We start from the raw sequence: 22,101 nt of genomic DNA, 5'->3' as shown, positions 1-22,101 counted from the left end.
CCTGCAAGCGTTGGGACTTGTCCGGGCTTCGCGCGATGGTGTCGGAAGGCGCCACCGTTAGTGTGGCAGGCAAATGTCCCTAGGGACCCGCCCACGTGGGTCATAGGGCCCCGGTAAGCCTGCGGTGTAATTCCTTTCCTGACCCCGAGCTAAAATAGAGCGTAGTAGAGTTCCCAGGAGCGGAAGAGAGTTGAGTCCTCCCAAATCTCAATTCAGTGCTTAGGCAGCCAGCCTTCCACCTGGACGCGGGATTTAGGTGAGCGCCCTTCCACTGCACTCTGTTTACTAGCCCCACATTCTTGTACTCTTTCCCTCCGCTGGCCAGTAGCCCTTCGCCCGGGTAAATGGCCTGCCTACAGGGAATCTTGCAGCATGTGAAGCTTTTTGAAGTCAGTCTTAATAAGGTACAATTTACACACGTAAAGTACAATTGGATGAATTCTGGCAAAACTTAGTTCTGGAACTGTGACCAGTCTAGACAGAATATTTCCATCACTCCGAAAAGTTCCATCAGACACCCTTGCAGCCAAATTCCTTCCCCATGTACTGGCAGATAGTAAATATCAACTACTTAATATAGTGAGCTCTTAACATACAGAAAATGAACTCGGTGCAAGTACCAAAGAAACCAATCACTTAAATCTACCGAACACAAAATACACTGGAAAAAGGGATAATAAAGTTCTCAATATGTGTCATACCAGTGACCTTACTTCTTCACAACTGCATGACCTTTTTCATTTTTTAGTTGGGTCCAACATACATGGAATTTAAACTGTCTTCATTCTTCAAAGGAGTGTCCTAAACAAGACTACTCAAGAGAAATTATTGCCTAACCCATTTCTTTGGATCCCATTGGAGATCTACCATAGCTTCCAAGACTTGTAAAAGACCATCTAGACTAAAAGGAAACACCATCTTTTAATACTAGCCTTATAAAGCTCACATGACTTTGGGTACATCAAGTTTCTGAAAAGTATTGACTTTTGCTAAAAATGAATGTTGAGAGCCTGTTCAGAGGTGCTAGCAGGAAGCACAGCTACTTGTATACCTTTGACTGAAGGATGCTCCTCTGTTAGGGAAGGCTATTCTCTTTGACCCTGTAGTACCTTCACAGGAGGGATGCACATGGAGCAGTTAAGGGAGGAAGGGGACACTGGCCCAGCCTGCCAGACCAGCAACATCAACCCTGGCAATCAATGGAGTGACAGATGTTGCAGGTAGATTGACCTTACATCCACTTTTGCTAAAATGGCAAGATGAATATAGGATTTGATCTATTCTACCCTCTTCATTAGTTGAACAAATTAGAATGCCAAAATAAGTTTAACAGTTGCCCAAAATATTTGATTATCTATGGTACTTCAGATATTTATTGCCATCTTTAAAAAAAATTGTTTAGTTGTAGATGGACATAATACCTTTATTTTTACGTGGTGCTGAGGATCAAACCCAGGGTCTCACATGTGCTAGGCAAGTGCTCTACCACTGAGCTACAACCCTAGCTCCCTAATGTCATTTTAATGTAATTATACCAGGTTGCTGTGGACTCAAAGCCAAAAAACCCACATTTACATGAAAGGGTAGCGTTTGCTAAGAATTTAGTAAGGTATTTGCACCCAGTCATAGTTCAAATGAAGACACGTTTCTGTGAAATTTGAAATTCAGATAACTTTATTTAAATCAAAAAACAATTCTTAAAACTGCATTTAAAGTCAAGACCCTTTTGTTATAAAAATCACCAGAAGTATTTCTAAGTAAGGCAAAAGTATTTCTAGGTTAACAAGACCAGATTTGACTTTGGATTTTATTTTTAAGCTGTAGAGAATGAAGGGGGGAAAAATAGGTTATTTACAGAAAACATTATCTACATATGTACTCAGTTACAAATTTGGTGACAGAAAAGACTTTCAGTACATGATGGCATCTCAGAAGCAGTTCTCAAAGAGCTTAGTTTTATTTCCTCAGATTTTAAAAATGCCTAAGATCCTTCTTCATCCTCAATCTTGGGAGCCAAATAATACTTTAAATGTCCCATGTCAGCAATTTTATACTCTACAACTGAAAGATAAAGAAAATAGTTAATTACTGAGTAGGCAGTATCAAATATTTTGCCTACAAAACAAAGTTCAAATTTATTATCTTACCGAGGGGTACATCTGCAGACATACTGAGTGTTACTGTGGGAGAGAGTGGAGTGGCTTTTGTAAAGAAGTTCAGGTACCTCAGTGCAAAAGTTAGCTGAACTGGCTCATTCATCTCTATGGTAACCTACAAGAGAAAACAAGATTTATCATATTGAAAAACATTAAGAAAGTTGTAGGGCTTAATACCTCTATTGGTCACTTTGGAGAGTACTATGAAGTGAATTTCCCCTGACTCCCCACAAAAAAATATTTAGCTTATCTTTCCTATATAAACCATCAACTAAAATGTGTGATAATGGGAAAGCTTCTCTTTATGAAAACTTCTAATAAATCAGCTAATAAAGGAATTGAAGAAGGAATGAAATAAACTCTTATATTTCAGCTTTGCAAACCCTAATGACTTAATGGATCTAGATGATAGCTAACATTCCAAAAGACATCCATATACCTTGTGTCTCCTACTCAAGATACACACTACCACCTAAAGTATTCTAGCTCTCCCAACCCCAAAACAAGAAAACATCTTGAATGTCATCAAGCCTCTACAGCTGTAGCTAGAGGTTTATGAAAAATATAGGGTAGATGTACACATTAACTGACACACAGAGATACAACTGACAAAATTCAGCCTCTGGAAAACTCTAAAACAAATAATCTAGTTTCAACTAAAGGATTGTAATGGAGAGGAAAGAGTAAACCAATAGGTGAAATGAAAGTTAAGGGTCATGTCAACCAACTTCAATGTATGAACTTTATTAAAATCCCGATTTAAACAAATGTTCTGAAATAACTAGGGGAAGGTGAATACTGAAAAATTCCTTACAATTATTTTCTTGAATGTGGTAATGTATATAGATTTTAAAAATGTTAGTGCAGGGCCTGGGAATATAGCTCAGTTCGTAGAGTGCTTGCCTGTCAAGCACAAGGCCCTGGTTTCGATCCCCAGCACTGCGCAAAAAAAAAAAAAAAAAAAAATTTTCATTTAATTTATTTGCTTATAAATAATAAGAATGTAAAGAAATAAACAATTTTAGGAAAACCTACATTTAGGAATTAGGTTTGTGTTTTTCTTTTTGTTGTGTTTTTTTGGTGGTACTGGGAATGGATCCCAGGGCTTGGCATCTGTCAGGAAATTGCTGTACCAATGGACTATGCCCTCAGCCCTTAAGTTCTTTTATCTTTTGGTTAAATGAGGGGTCTCTAGGAATTCTCTCAAATTAGAAAAAAAAGCCTAAGTATTTATATGTAATGTTTAGCATTTAATGCAATTCTTCCCAAGTTTTATGGAGTCTATGTTCTGGCCTTAATGAGAAAAGCACCCTCACTTAAGTTTGATTCTGACACCAGGTAACTTGATCTAAACTGTCTCAATCTTGCTTTATCTGCTTTTTGCTTTTCCACCTTCAAAACGGGCTTACAACCTTACCTAAAATACATAAAGCTAATAAGGACCACTGAGCAGCTCACTGAGTTGCTACCCCAACCTGATTTGAGAAAAACAGAGCAAGCATCTCTAGAAAGCTAAAGATCAGACACCTAATTTCACACTCCATTATTTTGTGGTTTGTGAAAGTGCTGATTTGCACTACCTCTTCACAGATGTTATTCTAAATTAAATGGCATTTGCCAATTTCAACTGTATATTTCAGCTTTCACAAACTACTTAGATTGCAGTTTTGCTTTTTTTCTTTAATTTTGGCAAATAACAGTGGTAAAGAGTACAATTGTCTTAAAAAGTTTCTCTTTAAACAGAAATTTAAATTTTATTTTATTACTTACAGCTTCCTCCTCTTTATCGACATTACTCGTTTGTGACAACTTAATGTTTCCATTTCCAAGTTCTCCACTTGCAGAAAATTTCACTCCATCTTTTGCACAGGATATTACAACAGCATCTCCAATATGACTGAGGTCTCGGCATATACGTGCAAATTCACCAGAAGGCATCTTTACTACACAACTGTATTCTTGTTCCTATGAGCAAAACAAAACAATCTCAAAGTTACAGCTGGGACCTGCTCAATGGTACAGCACCTGTCTAGCATATTTGGGTTCAATCCCCAGCCACTGCAAAAAAAAAAAAAAAAAAAAAAAATTAACTGCTGTAAATGTAAAGAACTGGCACCCTTACTTTAAGATGTGACATCTTAAGAACAACTCAGGATATAGGATTTTCTGATTACTTTGGAATATTACTCATTGTGTAATTCCCACCCCTGCCCCCAGTGCTGAGGATTGAACTCTGGTGTGTTCTACCACTGGGCCATATACCTAGCCTTTTTGTTGTTGTTTAAAAATTTTTGAGGCAGTCTTACTAGGTTGCCCAGGCTGGCCTAAAATTTGTAATCCTCCTGCCTCAGCAGCAGCTGCCCAATAGCTGGGATCATAGAAGATTGCCAGTGTGCCCACCTCATTGTGTAATTTCTTAACATATTTCACTATCCAGTTAACAAGAGCCTCCTCATGATCATCTTCCAGGCCTATCTCAAAAGGACACTACCAGTCAGGAAGCAGTGGCATATGCCTGTAATCCCAGCTAGGCTGAAGCAAGAGATATGTAAGTTAAAAAAAAAAAAAAAAAAAAAAAAAAATTTTTAAATGATGATGTAAACAGACCTAATTGCTTTCTAAAAGAAAATAGTATATTAGGCATTTTATCCCAACATCTCTTCTCTTTGATATTAACAAAGTTAACGCTAAAATCTGAACCAGCAGATATGCTTCTAGAAAAAGTTCTGTTAGGAAATAGGCTTTAAATTATTATAGTCACATATTTTACATTAATTATCGTGACTATATGATACTCTATAATCAGAAACTGATACTCACTGGAATTCCAAGTTGTTCAACATCTAAATCCATTAACTTCATTTCATAGTCTGAAACTTTCTCTTGATCTAACAAAAGAAAGCACATGTTACTGAAAAAAATCAATTCTTCATAACGAAGATGTACACTTTACAACCATTAAGACCTCAAGATCACAGCTTTGAGAATTACTGACAGTACTATAATTTTCTATAACATAATTCAGTAAAATGGTACAACTTACTTGGTGCTTCAAATACTAGTGCCAGGGTATCCGCATTATCTTCAGCTCTTAATGTAATAATGTCTTCATTGCCAGCACATTTTAGTATTTTGGACATGCTACAACACAAGACATGGTTTAAAATCAACACTACCGACTCAAGAATTAGATTTCTGGGCTAGACATATTGCTTAGTGGTAGAGCACTTGCCTGACATGCAGGTGCTTGCCTGACATGCAAGCACCTGATGGTGCTGAGTTTGACCCCTAGTCCCTTAAACATCCTAACACCAGCAATTTCATGTGAGTATGAAGTATTTTCTGAATTAGAAATCCCCTCAGTCCCCTCAGTGGGTAAATTATCACACCACAATGATCATTAAAAAAATGATCTAGGGCTAGGTGTGATGGCACAAGCCTGTAATTCCAGCGACTTAGGAGGCCAAGGCAGAAGGATCATAAATTCTAGGCCAGCCTCGGCAACTTAACGGAGATCCTGTCTCTCCCAAAAAAAAAAAAAAAAAAAAAAAAAGGGGGTGGGGGGCTGGAGATGTAGCTCAGCGGCAGCGCACCCGAGTTCAATCCCCAGTAAAAGGGAGGAGTGAGGATTAGGACTGGAGTTGTACCTCAGTGCTAAGTGCCTGCCTAGCACGCGGCAAGTCCCGGTGTTTGATTCTCAACACCCAAGGGGGAAAAAATATCTAATAACCCTATTAAAACATTGCTTGGTCAATATTTCTCATAAACCTAAAATGTAAACATACAAGTGCACTAGATAGGCACTACACTGGTTAAATTTTTCCAGAAGTTCGGGACATGAAAACTCACGGCGACTAATAAGGATAGAAACAATCTATTGTCCCTATATAGTGACAGTGACACATTTTCACTAGGGCAGGTGATAAGGCGATTAAAATCAATCAGGCCTAAGGTTTTCCACTCAAGGTTGCTGCCATTTAATGAGCAAAGCACTTTGAAACAGTCTCTTTCAGGCAACAGGGCAAAGACTGTCATTTTCCCGCCACCACCCGGGCTTTGTGACTTTGGCGCGGAAAGTGCCGGTTCGCGCGGCTGCCAGCGCGGGCTTTTCGGAACCGCGCGCTCCAGTGGGTCCCGCCTCCGGCACCACAGGCCAATGAGAAGGCGCGGACGGCGAACGCCAGCCAATGAGCGTCCGGCTTGGAGGTGCTCGCGCCAAAAGCGGGGGCTGCGAGAGTGCCAGGGCCCGATTCCCTGAGGCTCCAGGACTCACCTGGTGAGGTTCACGCCCATGGCCAGGTTACGGTCACAGCGGTATGTGTCGAAGCCCTCGGAGCGCAGGGTGAGCTGCACCAAGGAGACGTGGGAAGAGTCCATACTCTGCAGGTTGACGCCGCCAGAGCTGATGTCCCAGCAGGCCTCGTTGATGAGGTCCTTGAGCGCTTCCAGCACCTTCTTGAGGATGGACCCCTGGACCAAGCGCGCCTCGAACATGGTGGCGAAGTCTACGACGCGGCTACAAATGGGTGAAAAGGAGTGAGGCCTAGTCGGAGTGTAGGCTTCCCGAGGCCCAGACAGCGGGCGAACACCGTCAAGACAGAGACCAGAGAAGACAACGACTAGTGCGCCGCGCCAGCAACCGTTTAATGCCGCCGCGTCCGCAAGCGCGCGCTCTCCGCCCCTGCGCCCCGCGTTCGGACGTCACCACGCTGCCCCGCCCGCCACCTGGGCGGAGAGACCCTTGGACCAATTGTAATCCAAGATCCGCTCAAGTCCCACCCTCCTAAGCATCCATTGGAGAACGCGCCGGGGCGGAGCAGGAGTGCTGTACCTATTCCGAGCGCCTTTCTTGTTGCATTTTGCCTGGTTCCTGAACTTGGGCACGAGACCAGCCCGGATCGACCTCAGTACCCCCCTGTAAAAAAAATTACACTTTTATTTTGTTCCTAGAGAATTGATGCTGTTATCAAAATGCCAAGTAATAAAAAGGTGCACAGTTATCTTCGTTATCCTGAGCTCCTGGGTACCACATCTACCACTTTTCACCACCAACCTCATATCAGTTGTTTACTGTACACATCTTTTAAAGTTTTTTTCTATAATTTTTTTAAAAAATACGTTTATGCTGGAAACACTTCTGCAAAGTACCTAATATATTTAATTAAGCCTTGCACATCTTCTCTATATTAGTATCAAATACATAATATTCCATACATAAAAGATACGTAATATTCCATGTATGTAACCTAACCTAACATTAAACTTCCTGTTGTAATTACAAACGCCTTGAGCATTTAAGTGTTTTTCGTGAGATTAACACCTTTAAGTAATATTGCTGAATAGAATAATATAAACTTTTTTCGGCAGTGCTGAAAATGGAACCCAGTGTTTGCTAGGCAAACACTCTACCGCTGAGCTATATCCCCAGGCCTTTTTAAAATTTTATTTTGAGTCAGGGTTTTGCTAAATTGCCCAATCTGGCCTGCTATCCCCCTGCCTTACCCTCCTAAGTAGCTAGGATTATAGACAGGTGTGCATTACCACACCCAGCTAAACCTTTAAATTTTGATGAGAACTAAATTGACCTTTAAAAGATTGCAATTTAGGGCTTGGGATGTAGTTCAGTGGTGGAGTACTTGCCGAGTATGCACAAGGTCCCAGACTCAGTTCCCAATATTGAGGGGAAAAAAAAAAAAGATTTTAATATGTAGTCCGGCCAATACTGTCCCATTTCCCCTTATCTTCCTAACTTTAGGTATTAGTGGTCTTGTTTTTATTTTGGAATTTTTTTTTTTTTTCTTCTGTGTTCCTGGGGATTGAACCCAAGCTCTTGCTAATGATAGATGAGTGTTCTAACCACTGAGCTATGCCCCCAACCCAGGCTGGGCATCTTTCATATCTATCTATAATATAAATATATATGTCTATATATATGTACATATATATATGATAGATATGTATACATATTACTTTTTTTTTTTTTTTTTTTTTTTTTGCAGTGCTGGGATTGAACCCAGGGCCTCTTATATGCTAAGTAAACTTTCCACCACTAAGCAATATCTCCAGCTCCCTGTATTTCTTGACTATTGCATTTAAAAAAAATTATTACACTGTCTTTCCTATTGATTAAAAGGAGCATTTTACATACTATAATGTTAATCATTTGCCTGTGTGGTGTGTGTGTGTGTGTGTGTGTGTGTGTGTGTTTCATATACATATATATATCTCCGTCCCCTGGTTTTGTGTTTCTCTTTTACCTTATTTATGGCATTTTACTTTAGTTGTTTTTATTTATTTGTTTACTTATTTATTTTTGGCACTGGGGATTAAATCCAGGGGTGCTTAACCACTGAGCCATATCCCCAACCCTTTTTATTTTTTATTTTGAGACAGAGTCTTCCTAAGTTGCCTAGGGCCTAGCTCAATTGCTGAGGCTGGCCTTGAACTTGCATCCTCCTGCCTAGCTCCTGAGTTGCTGGAATTACAGGCATGTACCACTGTGCCCAACTCTTTAGTTGCTTTTACTATCTTACCTTAGTCTGTAGAATTCTTCAGTTTTTTATTTGTTTACCATATATCTAAGTGTGAATTTAGTTTTACTTATTCTGTTACAGGAACTAAAGATTCATTTATTTCATTCTCTTGAATATTCTTGATATTGTGACTTGATCTCCCTACTGTATTCTGTCCCTTTGGCATGTATCTATTTATATTACATATATCTATTTCACTGAATTCAAGGTAACTTCAGTTTGTAAGCTGTACCATTATTTTATGTAGCACAAGAAATAAAACACCAAACTATCATCTAATGCTTCATTATTTAAAATTTCTATTTTATAATTATTAAAAGAACATTTATACTTTTGGGGGTGGGATTGTGGCTCAGTAGTAGAGCACTTGCCTGGCATGTGTGAGGCACTGGGTTCGATTCTCAGCACCACATATAAATAAAGGTTCATCAATAAACAACTAAAAAAATTTTTTTTAAAAGGTAAAAAAAAAAATGTTTATACTTTAAAGAACATTATTGCCACATATCACTGTTGTGCATATGTTAAATACATGGGGGCTAAGGGTGTGCTCAGTGGTAGAGTGCTTACTAGTATGTGTGAGGTTCTGGGTTTGATCTCTACCATCATAAATGAATAGGTTAAGGCATTCCTACTATTTCTCTACATTCAGAGTTTCCCACTCAGTTGCTGATACTGTTATTTTCCTATATACTATCATGCTCTATGTTAAGGGTGTTGATGATGTAGCATTTCTAAAAAGTTCTACTCTTGAATTTCTTCCAAGACCCTGCCACCCACTTGTAAGTTTTGATGCTGGCACTTACTTGCTTTATGTGTGATCAATTTTCCTTTCACACATATCTCTACATCAAAACATAATACAAGGCTAGAGATAACTTGGTGATAGAATGAATGGTTAGCATGGGCAAGGCCCTGGGTTTAATCCCTAGTATCAAAAACAAAAATACAACCCCCTCCAACACCACAATACAGTTTCATCTATTTGTGGGAATTTTCCTTTTTTGGGTCCCTTAAAATAGCAGTTCCTCTAACCTAGGTGCCCTTCAACAGATGAATGGATAAGGAAAATGTGGTATATATACACAAGGGAATATTACTCAGCTATAACGAAAAATGAAATTATGGCATTTGCTAGTAAATGAATGGCTCTGGAGACTATGATGCTAAGTGAAATAAGCAGTCCCAAAAACCAAAGGCCGAATATTCTCTCTGATATGCGGATGCTAACACACAATAAAGATGGGGGAGGGAGGAATAGAAGTTCATTGAATTAGACAGAGGGGAATGAAGTGAATGAAGGGAGGATGGGAATAGAAAAGACAGTAGAATGAATTGACGAAACTTTCTTATGTTCATATCTGAATACATGACCAGTACAACTCCACATCAGGTACAACCACAAGAATGGGATTCTACTTAGAATTAATTTATATTCCATGTATGTATATATGTCAAAATACACTCTACAGTCATGTATATCTAAAAAGAACAAATAAAGATGAATAGCCTTAGTTATTAAAAACAGTATCAAAAACATTCGTCCTACGAAGAAAAAAAAAGCAGTTTCTTTGGAATGTGTTCATTCTTCCAGTGAGGAACATTTGTTTCACTCATAATGAATTTATATTCTTTTGCTATTCTGTTTTAGTGTTCCAGGTTTACACAGTATTTTGGTTTAATGCCATATTTCAATTAATCAGTCTATATAGTTTTTTTTTTTATGCTGAGAACTGAACCAGAGCCTCACACATGCTGAACACATGCTTTACCACTGAACTACACCTCCAGTTCCCTGAAGACATTTCAAATGACAAACTCCACTGGTATGGTACCTACGATGCATATGAATTGTTGAAATGAGGACTTAAAAATGGCTATGGCTATGATCTATGGTCAAAGAAGGCCTCTCTTAGGAAGTAGCATTTTACCAAAGAAGCTAGGAGAGCAGAAGAACAAGCATTCTAGGCAGAGAGACTAGCATAATTAAAAAGATGGGTATTAAGGGTAGGAGTATAATGGTAGAGCCCTTGCCTAGCATGAGATAGGCCATAGGTTCAATCTCCAGCATTGAAAAAATAAAGGAAGAAAAATGTAGGAAATATTTAGAAGGAATGCAGTCAGTGGTGTGCTGTAGAACACCAAGGTTGATGTATCTGGAGCATGCTGAACATGGGGGAGTAATGAAGGTGAGGTTGCAAAGACAGGGGAGCGATCACACAGGACTTCATAGATGCTCTGTAAGTGCAAGAGAAAGTTATTGAAAGCAGGTCTTTTACATGATCCAATTTGCATTTTAAGGGAATCACTTTAACATTTAGTAAAAGTACTATTCAATCAATGGGAGAATGAACTAAGTACACTTTTATCAAAAGATGGGTTAAATTTTAGAAAAGAATAATAGTGATTCACCAAATTCCTAGAAACACTGCATTGGTGAGTATATGTTAGGTTTCCAGTGGCAGAGAACACAACTCTGAGTAAAAGTATTAAGATTTTCAGCTGGGCCTGTGCTGCATGTCTATAATCCCAGTGACTAGGGAAACTGAGACAGGAGGATCACAAGTTTGAGGCCAGTCTCAGCAGTTTAGTGAGACTCTAACTTAGTGAGAACCTGTCTCAAAACAAAACAACCAACCAAAACCAACCAACCAACCAAACAAACAAAAAACAAAACAAAACAAAAAACTAGATTTTGTATGAGGCCATGGATTTGGACCAGTCACTTGTTTGGGGCCCAATAAACCAAACCAATAGTGTTTAAACATATTAACTAAGCTTTGGTTGGTTGCAGAAGATCAATTATCTAATAAAGCTGTAAACAATTGACTAGTTAAGCTATGACCAATTAAGTGTTTGTCAGATTAGGCCATAGTCAATTAAGTTGCTTTCTATGGCTCACCTGCATTTTTCTATAGATGTCTGATTACATTGTTGGTTTTCGTTCTAAGAACCTGTTCTGATTCTGAGAGCTGACTGCTTTACCAAGAATGATTCATTTTGCTTCCTTTTGTTCTTCTTTGTGCAAATAAACTGTGCTTACTTGATCTAAGAAACACCCCCCCCCCTTTTTTTTTTGGTACTGGGGAGTGACCCCAAGGTCTAGTACAAGCTGAACACCAGTGATACCACAAAGAATTCCTTTCCCAGCTCCAGAATTTCTCTTTTAACAAGATAAAAGAGGAATTTATTTACCTAAAAAAGCCAGAGGAATCTGGCTTCCAGTGTCCAGGCCTAGTCTTAGTAAATGTGTGAAAAAATTATTAGTAACAATAATAAGCAAAGAAATATGAATTCACTAATGATACATTTTTCATCTATTAAGTTAAGAAAACTCTGCTGTATATGGCAGCACATGCTTATAATCCCAGCAATTTAGGAGGCTCAGGCAGGAGGATGACAAGTTCCAAGCCATCCTGGGCAATTTAGCAAGACCCTGTTGTAAAGAAAAGAATGGGGGATGTAGTTCAGTGGTAAAGCACCCATGGGTTCAATCCCCAGTACCAAATAATGGGTCAATCAAATAATTAAAGAAAATTCTGTTAACATCTAGTATTAGAAAGGAGCTAAAGAAATGGCACTTATTTTATTTTTTGGGGTACTAGGGATTGAACCCAGAGGCACTTTACCACTGAGCCACACCCTTAGCCCTTATTTATTTTTTATTTCAAGACAGGGTCTCATTAAATTATTTAGGACCTCGCTTTTTGCTGAGGTTGACCTCGAACCTGTGATCCTCCTGCCTCAGCTTCCTGAGTTGCTGGGATTATACCTATGCACCACTGTGCAGAAGTGAGTACTTTTATACAATGTGAGTAGGAGTACAAATTGGTGAAATTTTTCTGTTAGAAATTTGAAAATGTGTATCAAAAGTCTTAGAATTGTATTTACGATTTTATTCTTTTATGTAAGTGCATACTTGTGTCTTTTTTTTTAATAAAGAAATTCAATCTCTAGGACTTTTTCCTAAGAAAGTAATCAGAGGCAGTTCCCAAGCATGTTTAAGAATGTTTCTTACACAATCATTAATTCCCCCAAATTGAAGATATCCTTAAAGGTATCTTCCTCCCTTCCTCCTCCTTTTTCTTTAAACAGTCCTGGGGATTGAACCCAGAGGTGCTTTACCATTGAGCTACATCTCGAACCCTTTTTGTTTTGTTTGTTTGTTTGTTTGTTTGTTTTGGGGTGCTGAGGATTGAACTCAGGGCCTTGTGTTTACAAGGCAAGCACTCTACCAACCTATCTCCCCAGCCCCCCAAACCCTTTTTATTTTGAGATAAGATCTTGCTAAATTTTTGAGGCTGACATTGAATTTGTAATCACACTGCCTCAGAATGCAGAGTACCCGGGATTAGAATTGTGTGTCCCTGCACCCAGATATGTTTGCTTTTGTTAGGAGGTATACTATGATAAATCTGTAAGATGAAATACTACCCAACCTTTAAATTACCATTCTCAAAGAGCATTTAAGGAAAAAGAGAAAAATCAGGTTATGAAACAACATAAATAAAGGTTTTCTAATTTTCTGAAATTGTTACAACTGTATATATGTGCCTAGACAATGGAAAAGAAAGGCAAGAATATAAATATTGACAATAATTAACTGTGGCTGATGATACTACTACAAATAATTTTAGTTTTTTCATTATACATTTCTATATTTTCTACACTTTTTATTTATTTATTTATTTATTTTTGGTATTAGGGATTGAACCCAGGGGGTCTTTACCACTGAGTGACATCCCCAGTCTTTCTTATTACTTATTTATTTTTGGTACTGGGGATTGAGCCCAGGGATGCTTAACCACTGAATGACATGCTGAGGGCCTCCATGAGTTGCTGAAGTTGGCCTGGAATCTGTGATTCTTCTGCTTCAGACTCCTAAACCACTGAGAATAAAGGTGTGCGGTACCATGCTGTAATGTTTTCTACACTGTAGTAAACATATTGTTGATCAAAAATATTAATGAATATTGGGATAAAACTCTGTAAACTATTTTATGTAGTTTCTGTCAAATTTCTTTAAAAGGTAGGTAAGATCATATATTAGTCATTTTCAATCCTGGCTGCATATTAGACTCACCTAGGTAGTGTTTTGGAAAAGTTTAGTCCCTTTTGGTCTCATCTCCAGAAATTCTCAAGTTGATCTGGGATGGTCCTTCAAATAATGATTTTTAGAAGCTGCCCAGGTAATCCTAATGAATAATCAGGATTAAAAAAGTACTCTTACAGCCAGGCACTGTGGTGCATGCCTGTAATCCTGCAACTCAGAAGGCTGAGGCAGGAGGATTACAAGTTTAAAGGCCAGACTTGGCAATTTAGAAAGACCCTGTTTCAAAAATTACAAAAGTAAAAGGGACTGACTGGGGATGTAGCTTAGTGGTAAAGTGCTCCTGGGTTCAATTCCAGTACCAAAAAACAAACAAACAAACAAACAAAACCAAAACTCTTACAGCATGTGTGATAAATAGGTAAATATTTGTCCTTACAGCACCTGCTCCTTCATGTAGACTTACTGGTTAGAAAAAGTGAGACCTCTGCTTATTAGAAAGGAGACTAATACATTATACATAGTTATCTAATAATCCAATACGCCTGTACGATCATGGAAGTGCAGGATTTGCATTTTTTGAAGATTTTTTTTTCCAGTGCTGGGGATGAACCCAGGGCCTTGCACATGCTAGGCAAGTGCTCTATCACTGAATCAAATCCCCAGTCCTGAAGCCTTGACAATTCTACCTAGACCATTCTCAATGCAATTTTGCATGCCATTTTATTAAATTGAATAAGTTTTAGTTATCCAAGAACAGTTGTCAAGCTGTGAGAAATAGAAAGGCAATATGATAAGCCAGAAAAAGTAGATTGTTTTTGTTTTTCAACTTTTTTGTTTTTTGGTGGTGGTGGAGATCAGAACTAGGACCTTGTGCATGTTAGACAAGCACTCTATCACTGAGCTACATCAACAGCCCTTTCCACAATTATTAAATTTATTGTTTAAAGATTTTTTAATTGATACATTTTTCCCTCCAAGAGGAAGGAAATCATTATTCTGGGAACTGAAGAATTTTCACATCACTTGTACCATTGCAGTTTTCAAATATTAAGATGAGGGAAGATGTTTTTATCATGAAATGAAACTAATTATAGCAATAGCTACTCATTTACAGTCAGCCTGCACATTCTGGGGATTAGGAATCCCATGCTATTAAATCCCATGTTATTTTTGTTAACACCATATTAAACAATAATGGAACTAATCAAGGAGTATAATGAAGTCACTGTATACAAGATATGCCCCAAGCCTGGTACAACCCTCAAAAAAGAATTAATACAAGGAACAGAAGAGAAAATCAAACGCAGTGTGTTGGTGCATGTTTGTGGTCTCAGCTATTGGGGAGACTGAGGCACAAGTGTCCCAAATTCAAGCCAGCCTAGGCAATTTAGCAAGACCTATCTCAAAATAAAACTTTTTTTTTTTTTTTTTTTAAACTGGGGATTGAACCCAGGGATGGTTTACCACTGAGCTACATCCCCAGCCCTTTTAATTTTTTATTTGGAGACAGGATCTTGCTAAATTGCTTTGGGCCTCACTAAACTGCTGAGCCCAGCCTCGAACTTGGGAATCTCCTGCTTCAGCCTCCTGAGTCTCAAAAAAAAAAAACAGTTAAAAAAAAAAAAAAAAGGACCTGGGATGTAGCTTAGTGGCAGAGTGGACCTGGGTTTGACCCCTAGTACAATAAATGAAAAAAACACTACTCTAGTAATTGTGCAATGTCTTAAAATAGGAAACAAAGTTCAGAGTTCAGGGCTCTTCCAAATTTGTTACACTGTTTCAAAAAACTGGGGAATATACTCTTATGAAAATCAGGAATATGTGATGGTTTTAGTGGCTCATGCCTGTAATCCCAAATGGAGAGGCTGAGGCAGGAGACTGCCAAGTTGAATGCCAGTTTGAGCAATTTTGGAGATCCTGTCTCAAAAAGAGAGAAAGTAGGGGAGAAGTGCTGGGGAAGGGGAAATAGCTTAGTGGTAGGGCTCTTGCTCCTGGGTTCATTGCCCAGGAGGCAGGATGGGGGTGAAGGGAAGAGAAATCAGGAATATGTAATGCCTTTTTCAGAATTCTCATTTTGTTATTGAAAATATGGAAAATTATGGCACTGGAAAGAGACAAGCAGCGCTTCGAGATGTAGAAGTGGCAAGGTTTATTCAGCACTGGTGCAAGCTCAGCAGTCTTTTTCAAAGGCTGAACACAGTTCTTTGTTCTTATTATCTTTTATACAGTACAGACTTCCTCAGGCAAGTAGCCTTTATTTCTTTTCCTTCTTTCCAGGCAGCTCTGGTTCCTGCCACAGCTGGTGAGCAAGCATGATTACAGAAGCAGAAACTCGCAGGTTGCAGTTATTAACAGAGATAAATAAGAAACATCTTAGGAAGGAGTTGCCACTTCAGTTTCTTTCCCCAAACCTCACAGCTCAGGTCAAACTTGTCAACAGGAAATTGCAACTTCTCTATGTGCAAGAGTTTCTCATTGTTAGATTACAATATGATTAAGGATAGGGAACTAGAGTTTGGCATTGTTTGCAAAGAAGTAGGAAGCACAGAGGGTGATGCCCGTGATGCCAGAGCAACACACCTATTAATGAATTCAGGCAGGTAGTATGAACAGTAGTTAGCTTGTAATCTGAATTCTAATTCTTACTAGGCATTTTCTACCAGCTAGGCCTTGGTTAAATCATTTTCCCTCATAAGTTTTAAATTCACTCAAAAGTACTTAGGGGGCTGAGGTTGTGGCTCAGTGGTAGAGCACTTGCTCACATGTGTGAGGCACTGGGTTCGATTCTCATCACCGCATATAAATAAATGAATAAAATGTCCATCAACGACTAAAAAAAATTTTTTTTAAAAAGTACTTAGGATGTGTCAGGTACATAGGGGATCCGCAGAAAACAAAGCAGGCAGCTTTCCTGTTCCCAAAAGTCTTTCAACAATCCAGGGGTAAGGAAACAGCTAAACAATATAGCTCAAGCTTAGCATGCACTAGGCCCTGTGTTCAATCCCCAGCACCAAAACCAAAATAAAACCCCAGAATAAATTTGAAACACTGCAGATGATCCCACTTGTAAAATGAAAATCCCATCCATTGCCAAGTGATGTGTGGCTTAAACCAGAAAAACCAACTATAGCTCACTCTGCTCCGTGTTTACTCAGCTCAAGGATACCTAGAGACTTCTTGGCATAGCAAGGCAGACTGAAGTTTGGATTTCACTTTATTTTCACGTGATTCCCTCCTTTTAATCAGCCTCACCACCCGGGCTCTGACAAATGGGTTCTTAAGTAAGCCTGGAAGCCTAGGGCAGTAAATTCTTGCCGGCTAGATCCTCTGGGAGGCGCTTCTTGCCCTCAGTAACCATTTATCTTCAAGACCTAGAACGCCGGAACCTGCCATCCGCGGTCAGGAGGGAGTTTCCGTGGGCTAATCTCGCTCCGCAAGGCACGTATTCCCCGCCCCCTTGTGAAGCTGTCCAATGCGCGTCTCTTCACTCTGCTCCGCCCCGCCTCGCCCCATCGCCCCGCCTCCTTAGTGTATTCCCGCTATTGGCGGATCTCCCGGGCGGAGATGGCGGCGGTGCGCGTGCGCGCTCTCTCCGAACCTTTTCCCGGGAGGAGGAGCGAGCGGGAAGGCCGGCTCCTCTCAGCTCGGGTGGAAGAGCGGCGGAGGCGCTGGGCGGAGCTCCAGGGCTGGCGAGCGGAGGGGCCTGAGAGCCGCTGTGGAGCTGCGGATCGCTCGGGCGGGCAGGCAGGCAGGCAGGCGGGCAGGCTCGGCCAAAGGAGTCCGCGCGTGCTCGCTCTGAGTTGTACGCTCCGGCGGCTGCGCTGCTAGCCAGTGGCGCGGTCGCGCCGGGGTTTCCAGCATGACGGAGCTGAGGCAGAGAGCGGTTCGTGAGCCGGACTCGCCGCCCGAGGACAAGGTAGCGGCAGCGTCCGGGTGGGCGCGGCCCGGGCAGCGGAGGCCCGCGGGGAGCGCGCGCTGCGGGGTGGTCTCCCGGACTGACCCTTTGTCGCGGCCGACAGCACTGGGCCTGGGCAGCGCAGAAGGTCCTCCGGGGGCCACTGCGGGACGGGGTTCTGGGTCGGGTTAGGGATGGTACCCTGGAGGCGTAGGAAGGTGCGCGCTGAGGTTGCGCACGGCTGCCCGCTTCGCAGGGCTGGTTGGGGCATCCCCCACCTCCCTGAGGCCTTCCTGGGTGAGAAGACTCGAGACCCCGCAGTGCCTTCTCCGAGAGGAGGCTCCTCTCAGCGCGGCTGAAGGCTCATAGCTCCTGTTAAAAATATTATTTGGTGTGGGGAAATCGAGACAAGGCCGTAGGATTTGTCTTCCGGGAGATTTAAACCCCTTCTTTGAAGTTAAATCTGTTGGCCTTGATCAGAGAGGTGTCCTGACTCACGCAGTGAACCAGCCGGTTAGCAGGTGTTGGAGGGTCTACTTCCTATGGGTTGTTTGCTGCGCCAAATGTGGTCATTGATGGGGTAAAGAAGGAAGGTAAGAAGGAGGCCATCTTGGCGGGGATACAGTGGGTTGGGGGGTGAGATGGAAGAGAGGTGGACTCCTTTGGTTGAAGGGTAAGATTTGTGTAGGGAAGTTGAGGAAGGTGGAGGTTGGGTTACTATGAACGTTGAATGACAACATGAGGATTTGGAATTTTGTGGTAGTAGTTGTACTCTTCAAGTTAGTAGTGATCGGGAGCAAAAATAATTTTTTTTCCCCTTCCAGTGGCTGGGTGGAACCCAGGACTTTACACATGTTAGGCAAGCACTTTACCACCGGGCTACAACTCCAGCTCAGGAGCAGGGTTTGGAAAATGATCATTCAGTAATGTGTGGAATAGAGAGCAGGAGCCTGAACCAGAATGATGGAGACTAGTTCAGTCAGGGGTTGCCTGTGGGTGACTTGCAGATGTTTCCTTTGACCACCAACATGTTGCCTTAAAAATCAGATATCTTCTAACAATATGAATTTCTTGACTGTTTTGGATTATTGGAGAATGTGTCATCACGTTCTCACCTGATTAATGGTTGGCTGTTGCTGAGGGTCATCTGTTTCTTAGCAATCCCTATTGCCTTAAACTACTAGCTCCATAGCACCCACTCATGTAGCTTGTATTTTTTGGTTACTGAAGGAAAGAGATATCAAGAAGGAAGTGATTACATGATTTGGTGACAGGATGTCAACAGAACAGTTTTACAAGGAAGAGTGTTGTCATGAAAATAATTTTTTTTAAAACAACTCTTTTGTTATTATATAAAGTGGATCATCCAAGGAGAACTGTCCGTATTGATGTTTAGGGCTGGGGAATACAGATTTAGCAGTTCCTTGCAGAGATAAGGTACTTTGAAGTTTACTCCTTCAGATGAATATCCTGGTTCAGTCCCAAACAATTCTGTACTCATACTGAGTAGTAGTTGGTGGGTGCTTACGTGTTTGAGTGTTCTGTCGCCTTGTTTAAGATGAGCTTGGTGTTAAAGGCACTCTGTGGGCAAGAAGTATGAGAAGAGGGAGAAGAATGATAGCTGGTGGGGCTGTAATTTTGAAAAGCTAACTGTAATAACAAGACATGATAAACTAAGCAAAATAAAAACAGTCTTGGGGTTATAAGGTGAAACAAACTTTTTACCCTCTCCACTCAACTCCTTGAATCCATCTCCCAAAGATAAGTGCTAGTTGATTCTTAAGTTTCACATTCATGTTTTAGGTAGGGAGAACTCAAGGAGCTGTCCAGCTAAAGGTGCCTTAGTAATTACAACTGCACTTTAACTACTTATACAATGAAAGGATGCCTGGGGTCGGGAGGTCTTCTAAGTGCTTACCATTCCCTAAAATGCAGCAGCTATGCATTCTGTTAAAAACCTAATGTAGTCCATTACTTGGGGCAAGACAGTCAACCTCTCTCCATTATTCAGTATTTCTGAATTGTCATATATGAGATTTTAAAATAAGGGCACATTTGACTTTGGCAAATGTATAAAGTGTTTTTAAAAGTTGTGTTCGTTCTGTTTCATAGTTTGGAAAAAAAACCTACCAGTAATCTTGTGTTATAATCCAAGGGCATTAGAAATAACAAAATAAGTGTGTCTTTTTAGAGAAATGAATTGTGAGATGGGAACTTTCTTATTTTGTAGAAGAATCCAGAGAACAATTTTTCAGGTCAGCTCTTTAAAAGAACAAATTTGAAAGATTCCTCAAAATGTTACAGTTGCTTAACTGTTGTGGCAAAGTTATCTTGTAAATAGACAAACACTAGTATCTAAATAATCTGAAGAATGTGTTTATAAAAGTCAGGAGGTATTTTGTTATATTTAGCATCCTAGAATGGAATTTTCAGAGCCAGTTGCTAATAAAGGAAATGTTCTCCTCTGGGATCTGTGCTTATAATTTTAAGGTCCCAAAGCACAGTATATAGTTGCCAAGGACAGAAACTTGGAATTTAAGCTTTGGGAATGATTCTCTTCCTCCCCAACAGTTTTTTTTTCCCCCTCAGTGGAGCTTAGGAGAGAAAAGGATAAAATGTGGACCAAAAAATTGGCATCATAAAGTTTATTGTTGGATTGTCATGTCAGGAGATTTTGAAATTAAAGTTTTAGGGTTTTCTTTATGTAGATACTGAAGTACTATTAAAATTAGAGCTTTACTTGTTTAAAGGCTTTGTTTCTCAATGAATGAAACCAATATGGAGAGGAAGTAAATGACATCATTTAGAAAGGGGAGTTTATATTTTAGCTGAAGACAGTGGTTAAGAGCAGGGGCTAATGAAGAATGAAATTGTGGCATTTGCTGGTAAATGGATGGAACTGAAGACTATGATGATAAGTGAAATAAGCCATAAGCCAAAGGTTGAATGTTTTCTCCGATACGCAGAAGGTAGTACAAAATAAGGAGGGGAGGGAATAGAGGGAAGGGGGTGGAGAATTCCATCAAAAAAGATGGAAGACAAGTGGGCTAAAGTGAAGGGGACTGAGGAGGAGGGAGAAGAGACGGGATAAGGGAAGTACAGAGGAATTAATCTAACCTAACTCCTGTGTACACATGTGAATATATCACAGTAAATCTCACCATCCGGAATATCCACAAGACATTAATCAGAAAGAAAAAAAAAAAAGTCTAGAAGTAAATAGCAGAAAGATCAGTAGAGTTGAAGGAAGGGAACAAGGAGAGGGAGGAGGGGAGGGAAAGGGGATATACTGGGGACTGAGTTTGAGCAAATTTCATGTTTTTAAAATTTTGTCAAAATGAATTCTAACGTTATGTACAACCAAAAACAAAAAAAGAGCAGGGGCTTAAGTGTTAGCTAGATCTACCTTGAGCCTGGACTCTGCCACTTATCAGCCATGTAACTTTGAGCTAATCATTTAACTTGTAAAAGTCTCAAATTTGTTCATCCCTAAAATGGGAGTGATAAAATTTCATGTGCTTCATAGAACAATTGAATGGAATTTAGTGAGTAATTATGTTTCATACCTAGGGCAGAGCTTGACACATTGTAAAACATGTCTGCCATTGTTGCTGCTGGAAAAATAGTTTTTTAATAGGGAAAAACTTTCAGTATTAGAAGGCTACGATTCAACCTTAAAGTTATTCGTGTTTGGAGTAATCAACTTACAGTCATCACTTTTTAAGTTTTATGAAACGGGTTTGGACTGCTGGGCATGGAGATGCTAACCTGAAATCCCAGTGGTTTGGGAGGCCGAGGCGGGAGGAGTCCAACCTCAGCAACTTAGTGAGACCCTGTCTCAAAAAGGACTGGGGATGTGGCTCAGTGGTTAAGTGCCCCTGGGTTCAATCCCTGGTACCAAAAAAAAAAAAAAAAAAAAAAAAAAAAGGTGCGGGTGGTCTTGGTCTTCTAAAACTCATTATCTTCAGTTTACTTTCTTGAGGAATTTTATACTTAAGTCAGGTCTTAAGTATAGAAGGCACATGGCATTGCTGTATGCAGTTATTTTCTTTCTTTCAGAACATTAGCAAGGACTCTTATGAATAATTAAACTGGTTTTCTGGTGGAGTTTGAGAATGAACTATTGAAATAAAATTTAAGAGCTATAACTTACTTCAGGTGTAGGAGGAAAAAAAGATGTTTTCCCCCTGGTACTAGGACTTGAACTCAGGGGAGCTTAACCACTGAGCCACATCCCCCAGTCTTTTAATTTTTTATTCAGAGACTGGGTCTCAGTAGATTACTTAAACTGGCTTTGAACTCTCAATCCTCCTGCCTCAGCCTCCCAAGTTGCTGGGATTACAGGTGTGTGCCACCTTGCCCAGAGAGAAATGCATTTTTAAAATATATATTTATATATGTAAACATATTTGTATATATATGTGTGTGGGTGTATTTGTTTATTTTTTGGTGCTGGGGAATCAA

The 22,101-nt window shown here is 40.1% G+C and overlaps 2 protein-coding genes across 2 annotated transcripts in view; one reads left to right on the top strand and one right to left on the bottom strand.

Moving 5' to 3' along the window:
* Positions 1 to 1,656: 1,656 nt before the first annotated feature.
* On the bottom strand, positions 1,657 to 7,080 carry PCNA (proliferating cell nuclear antigen). Its single transcript, XM_079129634.1, has 6 exons — positions 6,430 to 7,080; positions 5,200 to 5,297; positions 4,977 to 5,044; positions 3,927 to 4,121; positions 2,148 to 2,271; positions 1,657 to 2,061 (listed from the first exon to the last, which is right to left on the bottom strand). The coding sequence occupies exons 1-6, from the start codon at positions 6,648 to 6,650 to the stop codon at positions 1,982 to 1,984; spliced, it is 786 nt and encodes a 261-aa protein (XP_078985760.1). The 5' UTR covers positions 6,651 to 7,080; the 3' UTR covers positions 1,657 to 1,981.
* Positions 7,081 to 17,335: 10,255 nt separating this feature from the next.
* CDS2 (CDP-diacylglycerol synthase 2) overlaps positions 17,336 to 22,101 on the top strand; it is a 56,579-nt gene continuing 51,813 nt past the window's right edge. Inside the window, exon 1 of the mRNA XM_079129110.1 lies at positions 17,336 to 17,658. Within this exon, the coding sequence (XP_078985236.1) occupies positions 17,602 to 17,658 (57 nt within the window). The 5' untranslated portion in view covers positions 17,336 to 17,601. The remainder of the gene's footprint in view (positions 17,659 to 22,101) is intronic.

The sequence above is a fragment of the Sciurus vulgaris genome (genome assembly GCF_902686455.1).
Source record: "Sciurus vulgaris genome assembly, chromosome: 2".
Taxonomy (NCBI): Eukaryota; Metazoa; Chordata; class Mammalia; order Rodentia; family Sciuridae; genus Sciurus; species Sciurus vulgaris.
This window is presented reverse-complemented; position numbering and strand designations above follow the sequence as displayed.